The 25,591-nt window shown below is 35.0% G+C and overlaps 1 protein-coding gene across 1 annotated transcript in view; it reads right to left on the reverse strand.

Annotated features, from left to right (window-relative positions):
• Positions 1-613: 613 nt before the first annotated feature.
• LOC140154874 (calpain-5-like) overlaps positions 614-25,591 on the reverse strand; it is a 36,166-nt gene continuing 11,188 nt past the window's right edge. Inside the window, exons 2-13 of the mRNA XM_072177525.1 lie at positions 25,064-25,237; positions 19,575-19,706; positions 18,087-18,295; positions 16,552-16,744; positions 15,439-15,635; positions 14,229-14,306; positions 13,184-13,379; positions 10,640-10,753; positions 9,785-9,981; positions 8,489-8,610; positions 6,654-6,790; positions 614-5,951 (exon numbers count right to left, since the gene is read on the reverse strand). Of these exons, the coding sequence (XP_072033626.1) occupies positions 5,769-5,951; positions 6,654-6,790; positions 8,489-8,610; positions 9,785-9,981; positions 10,640-10,753; positions 13,184-13,379; positions 14,229-14,306; positions 15,439-15,635; positions 16,552-16,744; positions 18,087-18,295; positions 19,575-19,706; positions 25,064-25,222 (1,917 nt within the window). The 5' untranslated portion in view covers positions 25,223-25,237 and the 3' untranslated portion in view covers positions 614-5,768. The remainder of the gene's footprint in view (positions 5,952-6,653; positions 6,791-8,488; positions 8,611-9,784; positions 9,982-10,639; positions 10,754-13,183; positions 13,380-14,228; positions 14,307-15,438; positions 15,636-16,551; positions 16,745-18,086; positions 18,296-19,574; positions 19,707-25,063; positions 25,238-25,591) is intronic.

Consider the following 25,591-nt stretch of genomic DNA (forward strand, 5'->3'; position numbering starts at 1 on the left):
ATCGGAAAAAGAGTAACAAATAACACGATTTTCAAAAAACATTTTATCATGAAAAATGTTAGAAATAACTTCTATTATTTGGCTAAATTCAACTTTTAAAATATGTAAATAGCGCCCTCAATTTGCACACAACTATACAGTTTATAGGATAAAAAATACCAAAAAATAAAGTACAAAAAAGATGGAAGTTGGAAAAGGAACAAAAATCTATGTTAAAAAGAGCTATTTGTATATATTAGTGTAATAGTTGTTTGGTATTGTCCAGATCTAGAATTGAACATTGTTTTGTTAGAAAATTCAGGCTGAGAAAATTGGAATCAGTGCATTAACTCGGTTACATCGACAGCGTATACAGACAAATCCAGGGTCTGGACAAATCGCCTTTCTATGCGTGTGTATACGGCCCGAGGATTAGGTTGGCGTATGCGATTTGCATCTGCCACTACAAAATCCAACATAGCGTTACTCTCAACTTGAGACGAGACCCCGGGACGAGACACAGTATCGTATATGGGTGGGTAGCTGTTGTGTTGAGCGTATAACCTAAAAAAAGGGTCAATCAACAATTTTACTGTTGCAATAAATCAAAAAAGTCAGCACAGTGGTACCATGATAAATTTCAGTCATTTTATTTTAATAATACACCAATTAAATAACAACACAATTTGAAAATGAGAATTATCTGTCATGTACATGATTATGAAAATTATTAATATGATGAAAAAATACAAGCCTGATAGATGTTTCAAGTTCATGTTAGTTCTTTAAAAACATTTTAAAAATAGTAATTCTTAGAAGAAAATTAATTTATGAAACACTCCATCATATTGGAATGCAATTCAGCTACCAATAACCATCTGACTATTAGTAGCACAGTCACCATTTTTTATCATCTACATATCCTAGACATATTTTTCTGTGTATTTATACAATTGTCACATGGCAAGTCATACACAAGCAGGTTTTTGTTTAGTCCTTCAAGACAGTCTCTGAACATATGGAGTGCTGGTACTACTTTCGGGCTCTGTTAATTTGGTATACTAGGCATATTATCATCATTGGTCAATTGTGCCAGCATATGTGTGCGGTATTTTAACTGCTTCCCCGCATGCATAAATCTTGCAGATGCGAGGAAGTAGCGTAAACTACCGCACCCCTACTACCACATGGTGTTATGACCCCACTGCATCACCATTTTTTTACCATAAGAGTTCTCAAAATGTGACTGTAGATGCTGCTTTTGCAAAAACAAAAAAAATTGCATCTGTTAGTCGGTTGTTCGTCGGTGGATCTGCTGGTGGATCAAAATTTGACTCTGTGAAACAAAGTTTTGTGTATTGAGTGTGTAAAATAAAATAAAAATAACATTTAATTAACCAGCTATCCTACAGATCAAATTAGGTAAGCCACAATATTTAGTTGTGAGTGGTACTAGGCATTAGTATATAAGCCTACACAGTCCTTGTTTAATACAAAAACATCTGTGATAGTGAAAATATTGATGGTATAGTAAAACAAAAATGGAATGAGCAGAGCAAAGCGAGCAGACACTGCCCCTGACTGGATAGTATACAAATATAACATGTTTTGAGGGAAAGTAGTAAAAACTACTGGTCCCTCTGTGTTGGCTGATTTTGACTACTTCGGGAAGTAGTCCAAATCAGCCAAAACCTTGGGACCAATAGTTTTCAATACTTCCCCTCAAAATATGTTATCTTCGTATACTATCCAGTCAGGGGCAGTGTCTGCTCGCTTTGCTCAGCTCAATCCAGCTTCTTGGACTGGTCTTGTGATACGCATTCCAAGTATGTAAGGGCCAGAGACTGTGGCTACAGAGTACAATCTAAAGTCAAAGACAGAAAGTGGCAAGGATATCTTTATTACTACATGTTTCTTAGGAGTTCTTCTTGAAGGACTAATTTTGTATACAAAAGTCATTAACAAAAGCTCAACACCTGCTATGCTTCAAAATGTGTATATCCATAGTCCTCAACACCACAATAAAATACTTTTTTGTATGCAGACCCAGGAAATTGCAAATGTTTGCTTAGATCGCTTAATGCATCAAGTGATACTACACACAGGGTTGACTAAGCCTGGCTGCTGGCAAGATACTGAAAATATTTGTAAATGACATTTGTGTGACATTAAACACTTTTCTACTTTTCTTTCTTCAAACAACATCACCCAATATTCCAACAATTCATCTCACATTGACTTCTATAAGAATATATCATTTTTTAAGGTATAAGAAAAATAGGTGGTAACAAAATGCACCAGTAACATCTAGAATATCTATTCCCATCAATTGTACACCATTGCTGTTAAAAAAAACCCAGCACATATACAGAAATGAAAGACTAATTTTAGTCGGAAGTGAGGTTTACAAAATTCAAGGGATTTGCGTAGAGGTTGACAAAATTACAATAATTTGAGGAAGGTGACAGTGTTTTGTTGTAAAATAAATGGTTGTTATTCAGGAGAGGAAAAACATGCAACAGGTTTCTTTATATAGTATTTATTGCAGGCTTCTTTATACTTTCCTTTTTATTATAAAGGTTTTACAAAGCATTGATATAAAATAATTATACCTGAAGTAGGGGCAAAGACTGGGGAAAGCACATGATCTTAATGACTAAGAAAATATGAATATATTCTTGTGATTGGGTTGGGCCAAATATAAAAATAGTTTGAAAATTTCATGCAGTGTGCATTTTTGTTTTCTAGTATTTGTAAATTAAGCCTTATTTAGGCATTGTGTAAAAATGTATACTTAATTTAAAATGATTTTCAATGTCTATTTATTTACCTAGTCAGCAGTTGTTTAATGAAAAACAAGTTGTAGGGAAAATGAATGCAGTATATGTTTTTACAAATGCACCCATCAATTTGAAACAAACTATTTTTTTTTAAATTTGGCCTTATATTAATACACTTGATAAGAGTTCTAATTTGCTGATCAATTCCTTGAATGCTTTCTGGAAATAGTTTGAACTGAATTAAATAACTGACTTGATCTGAATGGGAGAGAAAAATAGGGCATTTTTTCCTGATTTTACATTTTAACAATTATGATACAACAAAATGTTTCAATATATTGGTACATAGGTCATATATAATAACAAAATAACATAAAATACATATAAATATAAAAATGACATACATGCCACATTATTCTAATGAAAATAAAGCTGCAAAATAAAAAATAACTTATACACATGGTAGGTCCTATTAAATTATGGCAACTTAAAAAATACAATGTTTACATTAAGGTAAATGTTGAAACAATCAAGTTGCAGTGTTAAAGTGTTAAAACCACTTTTAAACTTTTGGTTGATAAAAGGGTCTTTTATGCTACATTTTGTACTAATTTTACAATTAAAAAGAATAATATACAGGGTGGTGAAACATTTTGAAGAAATATACAGGGTGGTGAAATTTTTCACTGATATATTAGTATTTTGGTCCACATGGATAGCATTCTCTATTGTATTATCTTATTTCTTTCTTTCATTTTTGGGTCGTAAAAGGTGATGTCCTTTATATCAAAGTCTCGCCTGCTACTCGCTTCTCTTCCCACACCTAAGAAATATGGCCCACCCTGTACATCCCTACATAATCCAATGTTATTTTTGCAACTACATTAACAAATAATCATGCAGTATACATATCACTACATATTTTTTTCTTCTTTTTATTATTGTTTTGATCCCACCTACAGTTGATACATCTACTATAACTTATATATTATGTGCAAAATACATTAGTATAGTAATCTAAATCTATTCAAAACACTACTATTATAAGCTTAGTATAACCAACTACTATTATAAGCTTTAGTATGTACATTGAACCATACAAATTATTATGGAATGCAAGTCTACAGACCTGAGACTACGCTAGGTACATTGATATACAACAAATAAAAATGAATATACAAATATGTTTAGGACAGTCCATAAGGAATATTTCATGATTTATTAACTGTATTATTATTCATTTATCAGGATTTTAAAAATGAATATACAAATATGTTTAGGACAGTCCATAAGGAATATTTCATGATTTATTAACTGTATTATTATTCATTTATCAGGATTTAGTACGAGTTGTCTGTGATGGCTTCAACAACAGATGTGAATCGCAACGGAAAATGTTTATCCAGATTTCCCAATATCAATGTCATATGGAGATTGGGTCTTTTTTGTATCACCATCACTAGATATAGTAAATCCAATAGCATAAATCTGTAACAAACATAAGAGCGTAGCAAGCTTAGCTATACAACTATCTGAAGGGGAGGGTTTAATTTGTAAGCATCAATATCAAGGGTTAGGTTTAGCCCTTAAGAATGTATGCAAATGAAAAAACATATATGGTTGGGAGAATGTATGAAGTGCAAAGAAGTATAAACGCACCTACAATAGTCTGCTAACAATATGCAATTCAGAATTATTCCCTTTGTTCTGAAGCTATTAATTTGTACAGAATTTTAATTGTTGGTTTTACAAATGAAATAACACTGGTGTACACTTAACATGAAAACCTACATAATATGAATCAATACATCAAACTTAAACATCACTATTCAATTAAGATGTATAAAGTGAATGCTTCTTTTGTTTTTGATATTGATATGTGTACTTTTGATTACTGCAAACTTCAACCTCATAACCAGAAAACAAAGTTTATTATCTACAATGCTGATATTTTAGTTAGAATATGATATTCTTACATTTTACAATATTGTGTCATAATAGTTGTTGCAATAAACTAAACTTTGTTCTCTGTAGGAGAGAGAGTTTGCAGCTACATGGAGGCACATTGAACATGCTGACAATGGGTACTTTCAGTTGAAATCCACACACTCCCTATATGGAAGAGAGCATCTTAATCTTCCACACAGAGTGTGTACATTTCAAATAGGGTTGCCTGAATGGATGCCTCTATTTGAAATCTACACCCACTGTGTCGGAGGTAAAGTCTTCCATAGGGGGTGTATGGATTTTAACTGGAATAACCCAATATCAAAGACTTGACAAACAAAACGATTAGTTTCCAGCCGCAAGCCACAAATTCTTGTTCCCACTTTTGTCTTTTTGATCCTGTACATACATACTTTTGACTTTTTTTGACTTTTTTCAATATAATACATAATTATTTCATAGCATATATCTCCAAAACCATGATTGATATTTCAGAAGTGACTCAACATTCTTTACTGGAATTAATTAATTACATATTTTTTTTACCTTTTCAAAAATTCTTTGCAGAAATATTTTGTTAGTCATGAATACAAGTCATCTTAAACTTACTAAAATTGCTGTCTGTTTAGTGTTAGTCACTGCTTAGAATATCAAACACATTAAGGGCTCACAGCACCATTCAATAAATAAAATAATAATTTTGTTGTCCTCAATTATCTACAGAAGCTATTAGGTTTTCAGAAACTTCATTAAAAATGCATTTTAAATATTTTTACAAACAATATAAAAACCCTCTACTCTTTAAGTTGGAAATACATTGAAATAATACTCTTTAAGCTGAAAGAGATCAAAACTGATGATTAAAAATTTAAAGTGGGTAATTTGAGCACCAAAAGCTGATTTTCAGGATCTTTGTATAGTAGTATTATTAATCACCAAGGCTACAAAAACTGTAAGGTGAATGTAAGACCTTAAATAAACAATGGTGTAGTGAGCCACACATTATTACCTATGTAACCATATTTATCATTCTCTTCCAATATACTCTTTACTATAATTGTCCTAAAATGCTGTGAGATCCTCGCTGCTGGTGATAACCAGACTGACATTGCCTGGCATGGTCTCCTCGCTGTCTCTTCCTCTTCCATGCAGTGGCAAGACATGGTGCTTGGGCTGGGGGTCAACTTGTCCCATCAATGTAGCTTGTCCCATAAATTGATCCTTGATAGTATTGGAATTCCAAATCTATATTAACGAATGATGAAAAGAATGTAATTTTAGAATTCTAGCTGTGGTACAAATTCATGCATTCTTCATCCAGTTCAAATTATTTTTGTCACTTCCATCATAAAATCAAAATAATGAATGAATGTGTGCCAAAAGATATCTATGATCGATGCCTTGATATACGACATATCTAGACATGACAGCAAATTGGCAATTCAGAATGGAAAGGGCAGATATATACCAACACATTTATATTCAGACATGATGTGCCTGTACTACAACCCATCCGGGTACTTATTTTACATGACGCTACAGTGCCTACACTTACGCTTTTCAACCCACAATAGATCGTGGAGCAGTGCAACTAGTTGAAGACTTGTAGCAGAGCTGATTCAGTCTGTTTACATTTTGTTTTAACCTCAAATCGAGCAAATTTCTGGGCCGATTTTGGTGAAATAAAGGTTAAATACTTGGCGAAAATTTCATTTTATGTGAAGCTGAACACATGAACATGTAGAGGAGAGTCTTTATTTTTGTTGTTGGCTGGAGGCCCCATGTCGTGAAGTTATAGAAATTGTAGTATTTTGGCCAATTTGAAATGGGGCAAACCACAGAAAACTACAAATTTGACTTCTGAATCGGATTTGTTGTCAACGGAGGTCAACGGCTTGTGACGTCACCTCCGGGGTCACCTATAAACTACAGTCACTTCAGACGTACCTCTACAATGATTGGGTTCTGTGGTTTCTTCCTGTAGAATATAGCCTGGAAATCCCACTCTGGGTTCAAAGTGTTGTCCTTCACTGGTGATCTTGCTGTCTTCCCTTCACATTTGATGTACACATATGGATCAGCACCTATGATGGTGAGATAGATTTGTACGATATGTATATGTTAGATTCACATTTAGTTTCATCTCATACAGCATGCAATAAAAAGATTCCATTATATCAGGAATGGTACATGAGGTTCAAGGATCATATATATATATTATGTAGTAGTTACAAGTGAATATAATAATATTCACTAGATACCTATGCACTAAAAAGAAAAGAAGTTAATCATGCATAAGATGAAGTGCCATGACACACACAGAGTGTTGTGGGCCATGACACCCAATAAGTTTATATACACTAAAGTAAATACTTTATAAGTACTACTAAACTAAACTGATTACAATGGAATATATTCAACAGATTGTTAATGATACCGCAACATATCTGATGACAAGTCTTCATCACACATATCCCATTGGCCAGTGGTGGCCCATTTTTTCTTCTTTTTTTTTTGCTGGGACAGTGCTGGGCATACTTGATGTGAATATCCAAGCTGTGGCGAGTATCATATTAAATGGGTTTGGTTGTTAGAATTGGTTGAAAATAGAATATATATAAATTGGAGAAAAGCTTCTTAAAACAGAAGACAGTTGGTTGGGGAAGTAATTTGGATTTACTGACACTAAAGAAGAGTGAGCTGTGAGTAACATCAGTATCTAAAATCACATTACCCCCAGTACTATTAACTGATGATCCAACCACAGCAACCGCAGTGATTGAGATGCAGGCAAAAATAGGAAGCAAAAAAGCAATAAAATACATTAAGAAACACACATTTGGTTTAGTTTGTCTGCTCAGGTGCCCAGAGATTTTCATCACTTACATCCAGTGCACTTTTGTATGTTTGCTTGATTCTTGTCGATCCCTATTGTTTTTGCAGACTTCTGTGAGCTTATTTTTTGGCCATCAAATGTTATGTGCCTATATTTGTTGTTTCTCTGAATACTGTATGTTTTTTACTTGTTTCTTCACATCACATTGTTATATCTTGCCCCTTCGTTTTAGTTGTTCTCATATTCAAGGTATCCTATATGGTATAATTTATTGATCCTTGATGAGTTTTTTGCACTAGTTTTTGTTCAGTGGACTCACCATTACCAACTTTCCTTGAATGTCAATCACAGAGGCAAAAACCATGAAACAACTTGTTTTGCAAAATTCCATCTACTCTGCCAGTGAGGGTTTGTAAGCATTCATCATTGCTTTTTACCTCCACAGTATAACATGTCTAAATTTGTTAGTCATGTCTCCTATCCACGCAACCTAAATCTATGTCGCAAATGTGATAATAACCCTTTGGAAACAGATTGAAAATCTAGGTCCCCTCAAAACAAAATTGTTTTGTATATGTTGAGAGTCCTTTCAATTCCTATATATCGACTACAAATTTAAAAAATTTTTTATTTCAAATCAGTCACTTGCACACTGGACTATGAGCATCGTAATGTGTAAAGTCAAGGGTATTGGACATTTCAGAAATGTAGTGCCATTACTGATTAACAACATTTCAGAAATGTCCAATACCCTTGTCTTTGCATATTACAATGTCCATAGTCCAGTGTACAGGTGATTGACTTGATAAAGCAGCTAACATTTTTATGCTACAAGCAGTCAATATCTGCAACAATCGAAGCATGCCTATTGCACTATATATGTTCCGATTGATTCACTGGCTGAGTGAATTTCATCACAAGTTTATATCATAATGTAATATCTTACCTCCCGAGATATCTTGCTTTTTCAATCCTGTAGCAGAGAGGACTTGGATCTTAGTAACAGCTCTTGGGTAACCACGGATACCTGACATACATCCTTGACTTGGTTGATCCTTCATCATTTCCCTGTGAGAATAGAATGGAAAAGATGATTAACTACCTATAGATGCTTACAATAAAATTAAATGCATCACTTCATTATTTGTGTGTATGTTAAGTTATTACAATAGTTGGGTGGGTGCAGTGGTGTTGCATTCTGTTTTACATTCCAACTAAATATGCAAGATAAAATTGAGCTAAATTTGGAAGATTTTTTAAAATTGAAGTACATGCACCTGTTGGTGTTCATGCATTTCTGTTATGTTTATCTTGGTATAACATGTCTGTACAAAAGCAAAAAAGAAAGAGGTTATACCAAGTGCCATCCATTGATAAATTGGAGGGCACCCTACCAATAACAAACCCTATTACTCATGAAGGCCTAGTATTCAGAAAACCTGCTAGTTATAAGGCCCCTTACTTAGAATGCCGACTAGTGAGCTGTTTTAATTTCAAAATGACCCACTGGTCAGAAAACCCATCAGTCAGAAAATTTGGCATAAATTGCAGAATCTAGTCCACCCCCTACTTTCATTTTCATTTTTGACATCAGCTTGTTGTGATTCTTTTTCCCACCCATCATGCTCCACTTCTTCCTGTCTTGCAGGGATAGTGTACATCTCTGCCTACACCTCTCCACCATCCTGCTCCTCCTCCTCTCCTCATGACCATTGGCAAACTCTGACGGAGGCTCTAGGAGCTGTGTTTGAGACTCCATAAGCAAAACCTCGTGGGTTTGGGTTAGGGATAGGATTAAGGTTAGGTATATATATACTTACTTAACATGGTAGATTAATCCTCTTTGCCGATGGACAGCACTCTCAACAAGGGCTATAGGGTTATGGGGTTGGGGTGGATTATATTCTGAAATTACACTGTAAATTCTGACTAGCAGGTTTTTTGAATAGAGTAACAAAAGACCTGCTATTCACAAGGCCCGCTACTCAGAAAATTCTGACTAGCGGGTCTTTTAATTCTGATTAGCATGCTTGAGTAACAGGTCTTCTGACCATTTTTTTGACTAGCGGGCCTTCTGACTAGCATGCTTGGGTAACAGGTCTTCTGACTAGCAGGCCTTCTGATTAGCATGCTTGAGTAATATGTCTCTGGCTAGTTTTTTGATAAGTGGGTCCTCTGATACAAGAGCCTTCTGAGTAGCGGGGTACTGCACTTGATAAATTAACCTTTGGTAAAAGCTTACATAGTAGGTGATCCACCGTCAGTGAATATTCTAATCATCAGTTCTGACTCTGCCTTCTGTTCAAAGATGGTGGGTACAATAACATATTTTCCTTTGGTAAATGTCCTCTTGACAAAGACACTACGTGAATTGATGTACTGTGAGTCTACAAGTTTTGGTAGGGGTGTACTGACTCGGTACTTTCGGTTTGCTTCGGCCTAAAGAGAAGAAAGACAAAATATAAGAAAGGCATACTTGATGTTATCCATGTTAGTCAATTTTTATTACATTCTATTTTACACTGAGGGGAGGTTACAGGGTTGACATCTTTTTTGGGGGTGGGGGAGGGGTTGTAATTTTCTTTTGGGGGATTGAGTTGGCAAACCAAATTATTTGGTGGGGGGGGGTTAAGCCCTAGCAGTTACATATATAGCAGTGGCGAAAAAAACCCACTAAACGCTTATCTAAGCCATGGCCCTCCCAAGGTAAATGAGATTCTGAAAACATAATGGTTGCAATTAGTTTTGAACTTTTTATATGAGACCAGATTTTTCATCATCAGTCTATTTTAAAAGTTAACTTCAGATGCACTTTGACCACTGTATGTGACCTTTGATACCACTAATGCATGAATATACCTATAGTCTGGGCCCATAGTGCAGCTATGAACCAAGTTTGGTTTCAATAGCATTTAAACTGCTCACCTGAGAGCATTTAATCAGAACTTAAACCAAAACTAACCAAATTTGTCTTATACAGCTACACACACATACATATGGAAAAGTAATTACATTGTCTCCTGCAAAACCAAACAATTCCTGCCTATTACGAGCTGATCATAGTATACATGTAAAAATCTTGATTTGGTTAATTTACCTTCATGATATGGAATCCAATAGTTTTATTGGATTGATTCTGATCTGCTCTTGTATCTGGCTGGGTAAGAGCAATCATCACATCATCTTCATCTCCAGTAACATCCAAGAGGAACTGAAACAAAATATAGCATAGGAACAGGTAACATACGTACACAATAATATACATTATGATTTATATCAACTTTCTGAACAGTTCTGATTTTTTTTCACCTTTTTTATAGTGCCAGTTTGCTTGAGCTTCATTTCTTTACCTTTTTGAGTGGTACAATAAATGCCGCATATCGCAGTTTCTTTGAACTACCAAGACGACTACAATATTTAACAAATATTGCATGTACAGATGATTTGCACCAGGGGTAGAAATACGGGACCAATCACTGATAGTCTGTGCTATCTAGCTATATTTCTGATAGCCCAAAAGAAATTCTCTAACCGTGAGAAAAGATATATTGTGTTGAAGCATGCCTGGAAGCACTCTGAACCTCACCTCAGATTGTATTTACTATCAGTGTCTGGCAGCAGTGTTGCACACTGATATCTTTCTTTTATAAAGAGATTTAATCCCTAGATATGTCTGCTGTTTTTTCCTCAATATTTTGATAAAATTTGAGTTCTGTGATACAATTTTTTTGACATTTTACAGAAACAATATTGTAACGGAACCCCCAGTAGGCACCTCAGTAGGCCTACTAATATTGAAAACCATCATTTAAACTTCAGCAGTGCTAATCATATTTTGATCATATTTAATAATCTTTTCATTTACATCTTTATTTCATTTGGTCAGGTATTGCGTGCTTGCTTTGCAGGCGCAGCGCACGCAAAATTGCGCCAAATTGCTTGCGCGATATAGAAATGAAATGCCGATCGTGTTGTTTTGGAACGGCTGAGTTGCGCCCAGGCTTTGTACCGGTGGACGTGTTTTTCATGTCTTGCAACTCGAACTGCGGTATGACATTCCGAAAGATTCGCTGATCCTTTTAGGATCAGCTACGTGAGTGTTGTAATAATTCGTAATGATTCGTATTTAATTTCTGACTAAAATGTGTTGATTAATTTATGTAAGATTCAGTATACTTTTGGATCACGGAGACTCAGTAAGCGCGGATTAATTCCGAGTGAGTTCTCGCTTATGGCGTGATCAGGTTTTTGGCTTTTCTATTTTTAACTTCAGTCAGATAAATAAAAATACGCATCGTCGATAAAACATAAATCATTAATTTCTTTAGTTAATTCATCTCATTAATTGTCACGATTTTCTAATCAATACGTCGGCATTTTAATGAATAAATAATATAATAAATGTATTGAGAGATCGGCGATAGAGTCCGATACTCTAAATTTCGTCATCAATTTGAGCGTGGGAAATTACAGCAATCAGCTGTTTATTTGTAAACAAACCCACGATGATTTAAGCTTTTATGCCGATGCACTCGTGACTTTTACAGGATGAAGTGACTGGTTTTAGTGATTAAATAATGTCGTTATTTTGCTGATAATTTCAGTGATGAGATTGGAATTGTAAACTTGATACGTGAATATTGAATATATTGTTGTGCATTGTGAAGCTTATAGTTTACGCTGGGAAACCAGTACAATATAATATTGATAATTTTATATGTTGTCATGAGTCACCTTTATTGATCTCATTTCTTTAATTAAGTTACTTAAATTAATTAATTCACAATCCGTGGCAAATCACAATCAATCTTACAACCATTTCATAATTAACGACGACCAGGTATTTATGCTATTCATGATCCTGACATTTAGGCCTATATTTCACATCGATCCTTTGGGACTTTCACGCTACCATATTTAGTCCATATTTATATTTGTAGGCCAAGGCTCATCCGTTTCAATATTACAGAAAGTTTCTAGTATAAAAAGAAACCCAAGAAAAGAGCTAGCTTCACTCTGTCAGGCCCTACTTACCTTATAAATCTGACATTCACTTCACCATGCAGACAGTTTAGAAAACTTTACCTTAATGCATGTAAACAGTACATTTTATTTTCTGTTAAACTTCAATTTATTACCCAACTCAATATAAAGCTGCAAGTGCACTGAAAGGGGATGCTTGCAGAAGGTGGCAGTTAGAAAGGTCAAAGGATGTGCTTTACTGCTCTAAATGTTCATGTACACACAATTTTATCAAAAATATGCTAGGTACTTCACACACGCCACTGAACTGTGCTTTATTCTGTGTATGAGATGCCATTCTCAAAATGATCAAAGAAAGTCAGACAGGAGTGACATATGTATTGCGCTAATCCGTTTAAAGCCCACAAGCCCTCTTACATGTGGAATATTTTGGAAATATCTTCTACAGGGGGAATCTAAATTTCAAATGGAATTAGCACAATAGCCAATTCTATTTGAAACTTTTTCAGAGAGATTGAATCTTTTTCAGAGGGTGTATGAAATTAAAATTGAGCTGCCTTAACTTTCATTCTATTTGAAATTCATACTCCACCATGGAAGATATTTCCAACATATTTCAGAGGAGCAGTGTGGGTTTTAAATGGAACAGCCCACTAACCTGTGGATTCTGCAGGTACGTGTCTTTAAAGTTGACGCATCCACCAGCTCTGTTTTTCTTGGGCTCTGCATCATATTTCCATGCGCTCTTATATAAATTTTCATTCCAGGTACGGGAGATACTTAGGTACGATTTGTTAGGCATGCGGCAAATGATGAGGCTTGTGAAGAGAGTCACAAAGGAATCAAATGGCATCCTGCAGGGGTCAAACAAATGGAAAAGAGTGTGAGATGAGGAGTATTACTCAATTCATCTACTCTCACTTCAAAAAGCTATAAAAGTGAGATAGATATGTAGGGGTGAATCCAGGGAATTGTAGAGGGGTGCTAGCCATCCTTCAAATCAGTAATATCATGCAAAATCAACAGTCAATGTTAGCCTCTCAGCCCTGCAGGGTAATTTTAATGGTTTTTTTTCCCTTTCAACTGCTGAATCAACTCATGGTATTTATGGTAGTTTGAGCTTGTGTTCATCTTGGTGGGGTCTTTAATGGCTCATGATCGGATTAAACAGTCTCATCCTCACATCCACCCTAGACTTAACCAGGAGTGGTCAACATTTTGGCATCAGGAGGTTACTGTTTTCTTGCTGACCCTCTGAAATATTTATTTATTTATTTATACTTTCTTTAAGCAGGGTAATCCCATCAATGAAAACACTGATCTTCCTGGGGGCCCTGCAAATATTAGGGCTGAAATATGTTTAGTTTGGATTTTGTAAGTCAACATGTGTCTAAAGTGGGTTAACCCATTTATTGTTAACAACTTATTCTATGGGGCTTTCAAATGAATGCACAGGTTTGGCTCTCATATCAAATCTGAATGAAATATGAGCATAAACCTCACAGATGGGGTAGTAGGGGTCAATACCATTACATTCAATCAAGGTGAAAAATTCATGTTATGAAATTGGACTATCCTCCTGTAAACAGTAAGAGTAATGCATGATAACAAGTTCCTTGAAACTGTGTTAAACTACCAGTTTTTGTGGGGGTTATTGAACATCACTCTAGATTGAAAATAAAAATAATTTCATCTCTACTTACCAGAATTCACCATCGTCCTCTTTCACTACACCAATCTTCTTCTTCTGATCATCGCTGATTTTCTTCCATTCTTCAGAACTGTAAAAATATATATCATATAGATGTGTGTTTTTATATATTTTCTTAATTACAATAATTATATACATAGTATAACAGAATTTGGTTGGCTGCATATTTGCTGAGAATGTCTCTAGTACGGGAGTATATGATTACAAAATTAATACTATACTTTAATCAGCTCGTAATTGTCGGGCTTTATAACATCACGGATAAATATCAATATATCTTATCTTGAGAATTGCCTTATGACATCTTGCCAGAAACATCACAAATTATTAATCGAAGTCCTAATACTTTGTCTACTTTATTTAACATGCAGAATATAGACCAGACAGGTCAACTATTTCTCTCTAAACGTGGATCTACTTTTCGACGTAGTGGTAAAAGCTTAACAGTTCCCTCCGATTACGAGCTGATCAAAGCGTACTTTGAATCTAAAACAATTGTTCAAACCAAAAGGGCATGATCACACTATAATACCCAAATTTGCTGGCATATATGTCAAGAGTTTCGTTGAGTACAATGCATCTCAATAATGTACATGTACATCTGTTAAGATGCATGTACATGGCATTAGCATAAAAAATATACTTTTAATTTCCCAGATCTCACACTACAATGATTAAATTGATCTCAAATATTATTGTATACCTTAAACACATAGTTACATAGAAGCCTATTTGCTGGACCTAATAGGAAAATCCATTCATCAGTGCATACAAAATTAAACAACAGGTGCTTTTAATTACCAGTATAATTGATAGTACTATATATAGTCTCAGTCACAGATACAGCTGTAATAGGCATTAGAACAACACCTAATTCTGCAGGTTGTTCACAAGTCATCTTAAATTGTACCCAATAATTAGTTTCAATTCATATATCTTAATACTAATGGCGTGTCCGTCCGTCCGCGGGCTATCGCGTTCGCATTCGCGCGGTGCACTATCGCGTGCTCGACGGGAGTGTGCGCGGAGTATAGTGCGCGCATCGGAAAGCATTACAGTGTGACTAACAGGTGCAACACATATTTCAATATATATATACCGAACATGTGCATATATAGGCCTATTTCAGCAGAACATGACTATATCCGGGAACCGCCCGACCCGAGAACCGCGAAATCTAGTTAAATATATTTTTGACTTACTCATCACTCCAAGGTCCATTCCACTCCTTGGCTCCCCATGGATTACGCAATCTTACCAGGTACACCTTTTCTTTGTTGAACAAACCAGACAAGCCGCTAGCACCAAGTTTCACTGTCTTCACTGCTGTGACACCATATGCGTGACCTTTGATCAGGCCTGTCTCTGTTTTAGCTTCCATTTCTTCAGCAGAGGTGACCTGTTTGTAGAATATATATTTACCACAATTAACAATTAAAGGGCCATTCCGAGATCTGTTAATCCTAAACTACTATACAGTGGCATGCGCAAGGGGGGGGGGGGGCGGGGCAGGGGGCCAAGGCCCCACCCCCACTTTTGTTGGTCATTCTGGTGAAATCAGTCTGCCCCCCCCCTTTCAATGTGCTGCGCACGCCACTGCTACTATATTCTCCTTGTCTGTCATTTTTGGTGTTTTTAGAATATTACTATTGTATTAGTAGGGTTTAGTTATGAGTAAGTTAGATTCTGCATTTTTTTTTGTCAAGAGAGACAAATCTTAATTCTCTTAATTCTTTATGCCCAGGCATAAGAATTCTGTTTAAATCCAAAAGGTAATGTAATCTCAAATATGGATACAACCTTTCAGTTTTCTTCATAAGTGTTGGTACTTTTGAAAAAAAAAATGGTATAATGATATTTCCCCCATTTATCAACCATTTTTAAGTACATGTAACTTCAGACAATTTTACAGATTTGCTTAGTCCCGACGGATCTCTGAATTACCTTTTCCATTATGCATCACAACACAGTGCAGTAACATGGTAGACTTGCTTGATGTGTATAAATCAATTCATTACTTCCCTTGCATGTAGATTAACCTCATGGACACCACTGTCTTACAGTTCCCCTGATTGATTAATTATCTGATATAACCATCTGGAGTAACCAATCAAAATAGAGCTTGCAGATCTCTCAGTAATGTTGAGCTTCAATCCCCTTCAGCCCTGCTGACTATTCTTACCATTATCACTGATTGACTCAATACATGATATTCCCTTCTTCATAACCAATCAAAATAATTCTTAATAAAGGGTGATAATTCAGCTGATAGTGCCCATGGGGTTAACGCCTGACTGAAGGTTGTACTCACATACCTTAATGGAAGCACTAATAAGGAAATGTCTATCGGCACATTTCTTGAGTTCTTGATGAAGCTCTTTCTTCTTTTCCTCATCCTCAAAGTATTTCTCTTGTTGTAATTCAATGGACTGAGCCACACCACCTGTGAAATCCACCAAAGCATCTGCTGTGTTGCCACCATCAAGGTTCTCATATGTTCCATTAAACCTACACGGGAGAAACCAATGTTGACAGAGAGAATTATGATTAGAAGAAAAGTAAGAAAAGGGTGAGAAAAAGATAAAGATGGGGAATGTGCACGATAAAACCATGCAGGTAGAGAGAAAGAGAAACAGTGGAATGATTGCAAAGGAAAGAAAGGAGACAGCATATAGCAAGTAAAAGAGACAGGCATAGGCATTATATTAAGGGAAAAAAGAACAAAGAGAGAAAGAACAAAAGAAAGAGAGCAAGAGCAAGTTTATAATTATAAGTGACAGAGGCTGAGAGATGAGAGACAGAGAGAGAGAGAGAGAGAAAAAAAAAGAAAGAAAAAAGAAAGGAAAAAAAAAGAAAGAATTAAAGAAAGAAAGAAAGAAAGAAAGAAAGAAAGAGAATGCGTATTGTGTTAAAGAGAGCAAGGCAGATGTACATAGGAAATGAGAAATAGAGAGAAGGGGAGATTTAGAGAGATGGCTTGAGAGAGAGGAGGAGAGAGATAAAACCTGACCAAAGGTTGAAAATGTAGAGAAAATCAATCCTGTACTGTCAGTTTATATTAACCAGTGTAAAGGGCAATGTCTGTAAAGCATTTACTGCTTGGGTTCATATTTATTAACTGTTAAGAATCATTATTAAAATAATGAATCTACCTATTATTTCTATCCGTCCGGCTTATTCAATTAATTGGGAGTTTTTTCATCCATGAAGTGGTCCTACAGTTTTTTAATGTTAGGCAACTGACAACGATAAAGAGTGATATATAACTGAATACATTATCTCTGATTACTCCTGATCATTTCACAATTTTTATTTTTGCGTAATAAATATATTAATACCTGTTTTGAAAGCAAGATTTGTCTTACAATTGTACAATGTTTTTGCAACATGATTGAGTTTCATTCCAAAAGTGGCTCAATCATTGCAGGACAATTTCCAGGATGCTGTATTTTAACCAATTTTTCTTGAAGCGAGCATTATTCTACAGTCAAGATGATGTTGGTAAAGTATAGATGGGATAAGAACAGGAGTCATAACAAGATGTCGAAGCCTCTTATATGCAAAGCAAAGAGAAGACTAAAAGCAACTTGGAAGACCTGAAACACCCAGGAAGGATATCGTCCAGCTAAGGAAAGCCTGGGTCTTATGTGAAGAGGGCTGAAGTTGCTAACAAAGGTTGAAATTGAGCTTAATGGGAGTTACTGATGAATCATTACATTAATCTATAATGATGCTGTCTGGTAGGTACTTGCAGGTTACGTTATGGTTAGATTATGGTTAATTATGGTAATTAGAATAAGGTGTAAAATATTGTATACCAATGTTATTATTGTGATATCATAACTCTTACTTGGCAAAAGCTTTCTCCAGCAGTGCACTCCAAAACTCATTGTTTTCTTTGGAATGTACATAAATAAGTTTATTGTTATGAGTTGGTAGACGATCATCAACAACTACGTCCTGCCACTGTCCCCATCGCCAGAATCGGAAGTGAAAGATGCCAGCATAGTTGTCCTTATTGTCGTCATCCCAGTCCTGGTCTGATGCATTGGGTACAACCTTATACAAAATAGAATACAAAGGAAATTGTCATAACTTGGTTATTCCTGAACCTCCCTCTGAACACTGAAGTGACATATTGCTGTTGTGAGGAATGGGGGAAATTTAACAGGATTTGAAAGAGCAGCCTAATTCTTTCATAAACAAATCCAATTTACGGGTGTTATGTGTAATATATTGCCCATATATGTACTCTCTTTAATTGCTGCTCAAAAACAAATATTAGTCCATTGTGTCAAATCACAAAGAAAAAGTTTAGTTTTCCCTATACAATCCATGCAAAGTTTCACTCCAGGTCCAATGGAACAGAATCATGGATGCCTGACTGACTAGAAGACATGTAAGAGGTGGGGAAAAGCTCTCAAAAGCATTTATATGATTTTACTGTATAATTTATTAGATAACTGGAAAGTGGTGTTAAAAATGTTGATTGTTGATTAATGCTGTAATATTATGCATGTACCGTATGCAATATACATGTATGTATGACACATTCTAATCTATACACGGCTGCAAAATGATGCACTTTTTTTTTTTATTATAATGTCAATTTCCAGATTTTGTTTTCATTATTTTTCCCTCCCTGTTTTGCCTGCATGCATCTCAATTTCACACTTGTCAAATTGAATTTGGCCTGGTTTGCCTGGATCACTTCACATATAGCATTCTTCTACTGGCAATGTAAATGGGATGATAGCCATGACCAAGATATTTCGACACAAATTAATCTAATTAACATGATATTGTTTCATTTGGCTCTCTGTGGAATATGTTCTACAAGTTCACAGTTATACTGAACATTTTTGCCATGGTAAATGCCACCCCAATATAAAATAGAAATCTGAAACACCTTCTTTGCAGGTGAAGAATCTCGGCGAGAATCTCTCAATCAATTCTCGCAGATTCTTGGAAACAAATTTGCAAGATTCAAACTTGACTTTCCTACACTTTTGTTTGCAATCACGCAGCAAAGATTGGGTGACAATCAAATGATTCTAATATTGCAAGACTCAAATGACTTAAAATGGAGACAATAGGCCACCAATCACAATGTACACCTCATATTGCTTAGCCTTGCATTAATTTTGAAGTTCTAAAAAACAATTTTCCTCAAATTTCTACATTTGAAATGTCATATCCACTTCTTTCCTGTTTTATGTTCACCTTTTGTGATGAAAAAGGTTGTCTAAATTCCCCATTTTGGTCCTAATAATGAGCATTATTAGCAGAGTTTTTAGTTTACCTGCTCAAGTGTGATGAGCACTGAATGTAGACCTACCTTTTCCCAGAGTTCTGATTCCTGTGCTAGATTAGCTGTAGCAGCCACAAACCAACAGTTACCAAGAGATCCTTGATGGACATCCCCACTATCGGTACCTCCTACTGTAAACTTTGGGCTTTCACAAAGCTCCTGAAGCAAATCATGATATGAAAAAATGTTAATGATGTTAATAATACTATCATGTTAATCATTGGACACTTGAATTATTCATATCTTGTAACAATGCAAATTTTTTGTTCTATTGTAAATGGCTTTGTTATATTTCAAAATAAGTAACAAAATCAGTGACAAATAAAAGTTGATGTTCAAATTGAAATTAAGGGCCTTTGGGTGACAGATCAATTGGAAATAGAGGTCTTTGGGTAATAGGGCACCTGGGATAGTGCTTTTGTTTCCTTCTTCTCAATTTATTTTTATTCTGATCTCTGTAAGTCTGTAAAAACCACTATCCCAGGCGCCTAACGCTATTTGGGTAAGAGCAGAGGGTAAGAGCATGTGTTCGGAAAAAGGGGGGTCTTTGGGTGACAGTGATGCTGAAAAAGGGGGTCTTAACAGCACTACATACACCCAGGTACATATGTCACCTAAAAAGTGGGAGTGCCTCCCCCACAAATAATAATAATTGCTAATAACATTAATGTCTTCTATGTGCAATTTGAACCTGTTAGGCCAAAAAAATAAATTGTTTGGTTGCCCTTCCGAGACAAAAATTTGGAGGGTCGGTAGGTCGATCTTTTTTTTTTTTTCCATGGACTCTTCCTCGATTTTTCCTCCATTTTGAAAAGGCTAGTATTGACAAATGCTTGATCATTTTATTTTTTTTGGACTGGATTTAAATGTAAATACTTCTTATTTTCAATCAAATATGCATTGAATAAATAAAATGAGTGAATAACAAATATAAAAGTCCTTGATTCTGTCCAATTTTAAGGTTCCTTCTAAAAAAGTGAATGAAAAAAACCAAAACGACCCAAGATTTCCAATTTTTTGGGTCGGTTGGTTGAGGGCAACCAAATATATTTTTTTAGCCTTATCAAGTAATTCTTGTTTTATTACATTACATTTAAAAAAAATCACTTGTAACATGATAACTGAGAGTCTGTGTTGTGGCATGTACAAAAATGGATTGAACGGTTCACTGGCACTACAAAAATGTAGGTAAGGTCATGATGCATATAACAAAATGATATTTGCATGCGCACTTTACCATACATACTTTGACATCAATAATGTCCTAAACGACCTTCAATATTTATGTATACCTGTCGATTATTATATCACTTTCATATTACTGATTAGTACATGATTCACTGATCAATTGATCAGATAACATACATCTGTGTAATCTTTGCGGATACTGCAACTGAAACATACTTTTGCATGATTATTGACTAGAGACTGATGACTAGTTAGATTAGTTATTAAGTACATTAATTACTACCCAGATCACCATAGTCTAGTGTCCCAGCCTGATCAACTGCTAAGATCGCCAGTTGCTATATATTCAACCTTTAGTGCCCCTTCCTTAATCAGTCTTCAGTGAGATTTGTGTAAACCGTGTTTAAGCTCTACCATTCACTTCATTTTTTTTGCATGAAATTAGGTCAAAACTCAATAACTCACAATTAAATCACAGAAAAACAATTTAGGCATCAAGTTTTATTGACTTCAACAATTATTCCTTTTAAAATTGCAGCACTATTTTTCATGGAAAATGTCCAGTTCCAATGGTGCTAATGGGCTATTCCATTTAAAATACACACTACCCCTGTGGAAGATTTTGGAAATATATGGCACAGGGGGACTATGAATTTCAAGTGTAATTAACACATTAGCAGCTCCGTTTGAAACTCACTCTCCCTCAGGGGAAGATACAGGTTGAATCATTTGCAGAGGGTGTATGGAATTCAAATGGAACAGTCTAATGTGTTCATTCCATTTGAAATTTATACTCCCCTGTGGAAAATATTTCCAAATTCTTCCACAGGGGTAGTGTGTATGGAATAGCCCAATTAAGTAGAATATAATCAGCTCAGCTCAGCTAGATCTACAAGCTTCTGACTGTCTTTCTAGATTCAATCTACACCTTCACACAAAAAATGTTTTCTGCATGTACGTACATGTACTTTATTCATTTAAAATAATTAGATATTGACTTTGAATGTTAAGTGTGTCCTTATGCTTGCCTACTTATAATCCACTTTCACGATCCAAGCTGCATGGAAAATACAGTAAACAGGTTAATTTGAATCATGGCCTGAGGTCCCGGCAATACACCAGGCCGGCTGCACGCACAATGTATATTTTCTATATCAGTCCAGACACAGAACACTATGAGATGACAATATGCGTATAATCTAAACCTATATATAGCCGACTTTTATCACTGGGTGAACATGTATAATCCTATTATGAGCTTTGCATTAGAAAATTAACTTGCCAAAAATCTGCACTAGTACAGTGAACATTTTTAAATAAGGTTTATATATATATTGTATTTTTACCAGATATAAAAAATTGGGAGTTTATAGTTTTAGGAAGTATCAGCTTACAACATTTGAATTTTTTACAGGAAAAAGCATGTTTGATAAAGCCTTATAAATGAACGTCTTATAAGCTATTAGAGGAGAATTTTATGATCCTAGCATCCTCTTTTTAATATTTTCAGTAGATATCCACTAAATAAGAGGGAAAGAAAGAAGGAAAGAAAGAAGGCCAGGCAGACAAGAAAGCAGAAAAGATTTGTGGATAGCACTTTTATACTGTATACACCCAAGACTTGAATGCAGACTACTAAGTATTGAGACTATCAACCCAAAGACGAGACATTATCTAGCTCACTCCATCTTCACTAGGAATTGATCCGTAACCAGTTTAGATTAGAAAAACTAACATCATGTCAACATGCATGCAAGTACTTAAACACTTACACACCATGCAGTAAATTTTCGGGGCTTCAGAGCGGGCAATCAATGAATTCAGAGGGTCTAAGGAACGGCTAGCGGCTCTGAAAAAGGGGGTCGTCGCCGCGGCACATACCCGTATAGCTGGGAAATGTGAGTGCCCCCCCCCCCCGGGAGTAAAAGCTGCAGTTTAATCAGCCATACCTTTATTGTGCAGTGCCTATGAGTACTAGCTGTGCCTTTTAAAGAGCACAGCTCAAGTCTATGTAAGATGCTTGATATCGGATCAAATCAAAGTATTAGCGGTATTTACTTTGATCATCAATTTGTTTGGTACAATTTGATTTCCCAATTAATGTAGAAAAGCCAATTGAATGTGGAGGTGTTACATACCTATTATCCCGGGCCAGGATCTGTGATTATACACATTTGCTAAATAAGATGATTACAAGTCATGATGGTTTACATATTTGGGGCTATTAAAACATCACCTAAAGACCTGTAATTTTCCCAATTTCAAAAAGCTATCACCAACATTATAAACAATCCATATTTCAATTCTGTAACATTGGCATTTTCTGCTGAAAAGATATTCATGAGTAAATTCTTAGAGCAATTTTCGTTCTTAATCCCGGGTCTTAATCCAGTGAATGAAACAAATTCATATGGAATATGGTACCCCCCACCCCACCCCACCCCACGGCCCGGTGCTACACATATGAGGTCCCAGGCTGTACACCTATAAAAGTATTAAGTGATAGCTTTCTGCTCTCACCAAATGACCCCTCCCTTTTATTTTCTTTTTTGCTGTCACCTTTACAAATAATTCTGAACCATTTTTAGCTACAATGTAATCTCTCACTGAACGACATTTAGTTGTCTCTATAATAAAAAGGAATTTTTCTTCAAAAAGTTCAAACGTTTGGACCATATTTAAATTTTTAAAACAAATAAATATGCAAATTCAAAATTGTGTATTTCTAAAAATATGTTTCTTAGTTCATATTATGTTTGGCCATGGTTTGACTTTACTAATAACATATTATACATTGACCTGATAGTCAAACATTATCTCATTCTTCTTATTATAGCAAGAGTTAATAATAACACGTGTATTTCCCATTAAGCCAATGGGACATGTCATCATTATTGTTTCTTATATAAGTAAAACCTCATATGTTTGAAAGATCAGGTCATTGATTTGCTTTTCTTTGTAAATCATATTTACATATCTTTGCTGTTGATATTGAAAGAGTACATCATTTGAAACACTTGATTTTGAAAATAAACAGATATAAACAATTACCAAAGACAAAACATACCCCACCATCATACAACACCCACCCCTCTCCCATACACACTACCATCAACAGCAAACATGGACAGCAATACACAACTTTGAGTTTTCACAATACAGCTGCGGGCAGTATCACTGACGCTTTTAAGTTTCATTCAAGTATGGACTGACCCTGCTCCTCCATCCTACTGTATTTTTATGATGTTGATCTAGCAACACTATCTGCTGTTTAAAATACAATATGACTATGTCCCCGTTTGCAGGATTACAACACACACACCCCAGTATACATGTAAATAGTGAATGAAGTAAAATGATATCACATGTGAACAGCGTGCATCTATATAGCTAATCAATAAATACGGACATTTTCTGCCATTTGTTTTCTACATTATGTGCGAAAAAATAATGTTAGGCTAATGCAATTTTTGCAATTTTTCCGACAATATGCACAATAAGAGAATAACTGTGGATGGACCACTGATGGGTGTGGCAAATACTTTAAAAATAAAAATGATAAAATTTATAGCTACAACTTACAAGCAAAGCATGCAATAAGTGCATGGTTTGATCTCAATATTTGATAGGCCTGGCCTAGACTACATTATGATGAGCAAGTATGACTCATTGATGGAATATAAATACCATTGAATTTCAATCTTTACTAAACACAATTGACTATCATAAAACATGTGCAATCTTGCTGAACTATTTGCTCTACCTATGGGTCACACAAAGAGTGGTATGTGAAACATAATATGTCATTTTACCTGCTCATTATCCAATATTTATTTATTTATTTATTTATTTATTTATTTATTTATTTATTTATTTATTTATTTATTTATTTATTTATTTATTTATTTATTTATTTATTTATTTATTTATTTATTTATTTATTTATTTATCTATTTTATTTAATTTAATTTTTAAATTAATTGTATTCATAATCATTTCTCAATTTATCTCAATTATTTGATTGACTTATCTAAATTAATTTATAATTTTATAATTAATTGATTGATTGTTTAATTGATTGAATTAATTCATAATAATTGAATAATATCAGAAAAAAGAAAAAAATGTGTCATGTGTTAATATCTCCATTATGAGCTTCACAAACTTCAGCAAATCATAAGACATACTGAGAAATCAATTAAACCAATTTTTTATGGATCACTCTGTTTGAAATGAGGACCAGTGAATATCTTCTGTAAAAGCAAGCACAAAAACAAGCACACAAAAATCTTGGATGGCATATTCCTGTAAAAGCATTAGCAACTTACCCCTGGTCTCTTCCATTCTATGTTCCCGGGGGAGGCTCTCTTGTAGAAGAGCGACTTGTCATTTGCAGGAAATTCTGGATCTTCAAAGAGATTATCAGGCCCATGTTGTTTCCTTAAGTCCTCATACTTCTGACCCTTATATGGAACTACTGGAGCCATTCTTGCACTGATGAGCTGAAACACAAAAGAACAAATTTAAGAGTTGGGTTTCTCTACAACACCATAACTTTAAGGATTTGGGTGGAGGGGCGAGTTAAAATTTATTTTCTTGGTCTGGTGTATCATGGATTTCTACATACATTGTAATGTATCTAGAGAATTAGAGAAATGTACAAGTTATAGCTCAAGATTTCTATTTTCTACTCCAATTCCATGATTTTTTCTGTTTTTTGGAAAACTAAATTGTCACTTTATCTTACGGCCAAGGTAAATTCTCCTGGAGAGCCAACATTAAGGCACTTGTCCATGCAGCAAATAGACATAAACCATAGATTGTCTACTCCCCTCCCCCACTTCCGAACATGCCTG

Source organism: Amphiura filiformis, chromosome 6 (assembly GCF_039555335.1).
Source record: "Amphiura filiformis chromosome 6, Afil_fr2py, whole genome shotgun sequence".
NCBI lineage: Eukaryota > Metazoa > Echinodermata > Ophiuroidea > Amphilepidida > Amphiuridae > Amphiura > Amphiura filiformis.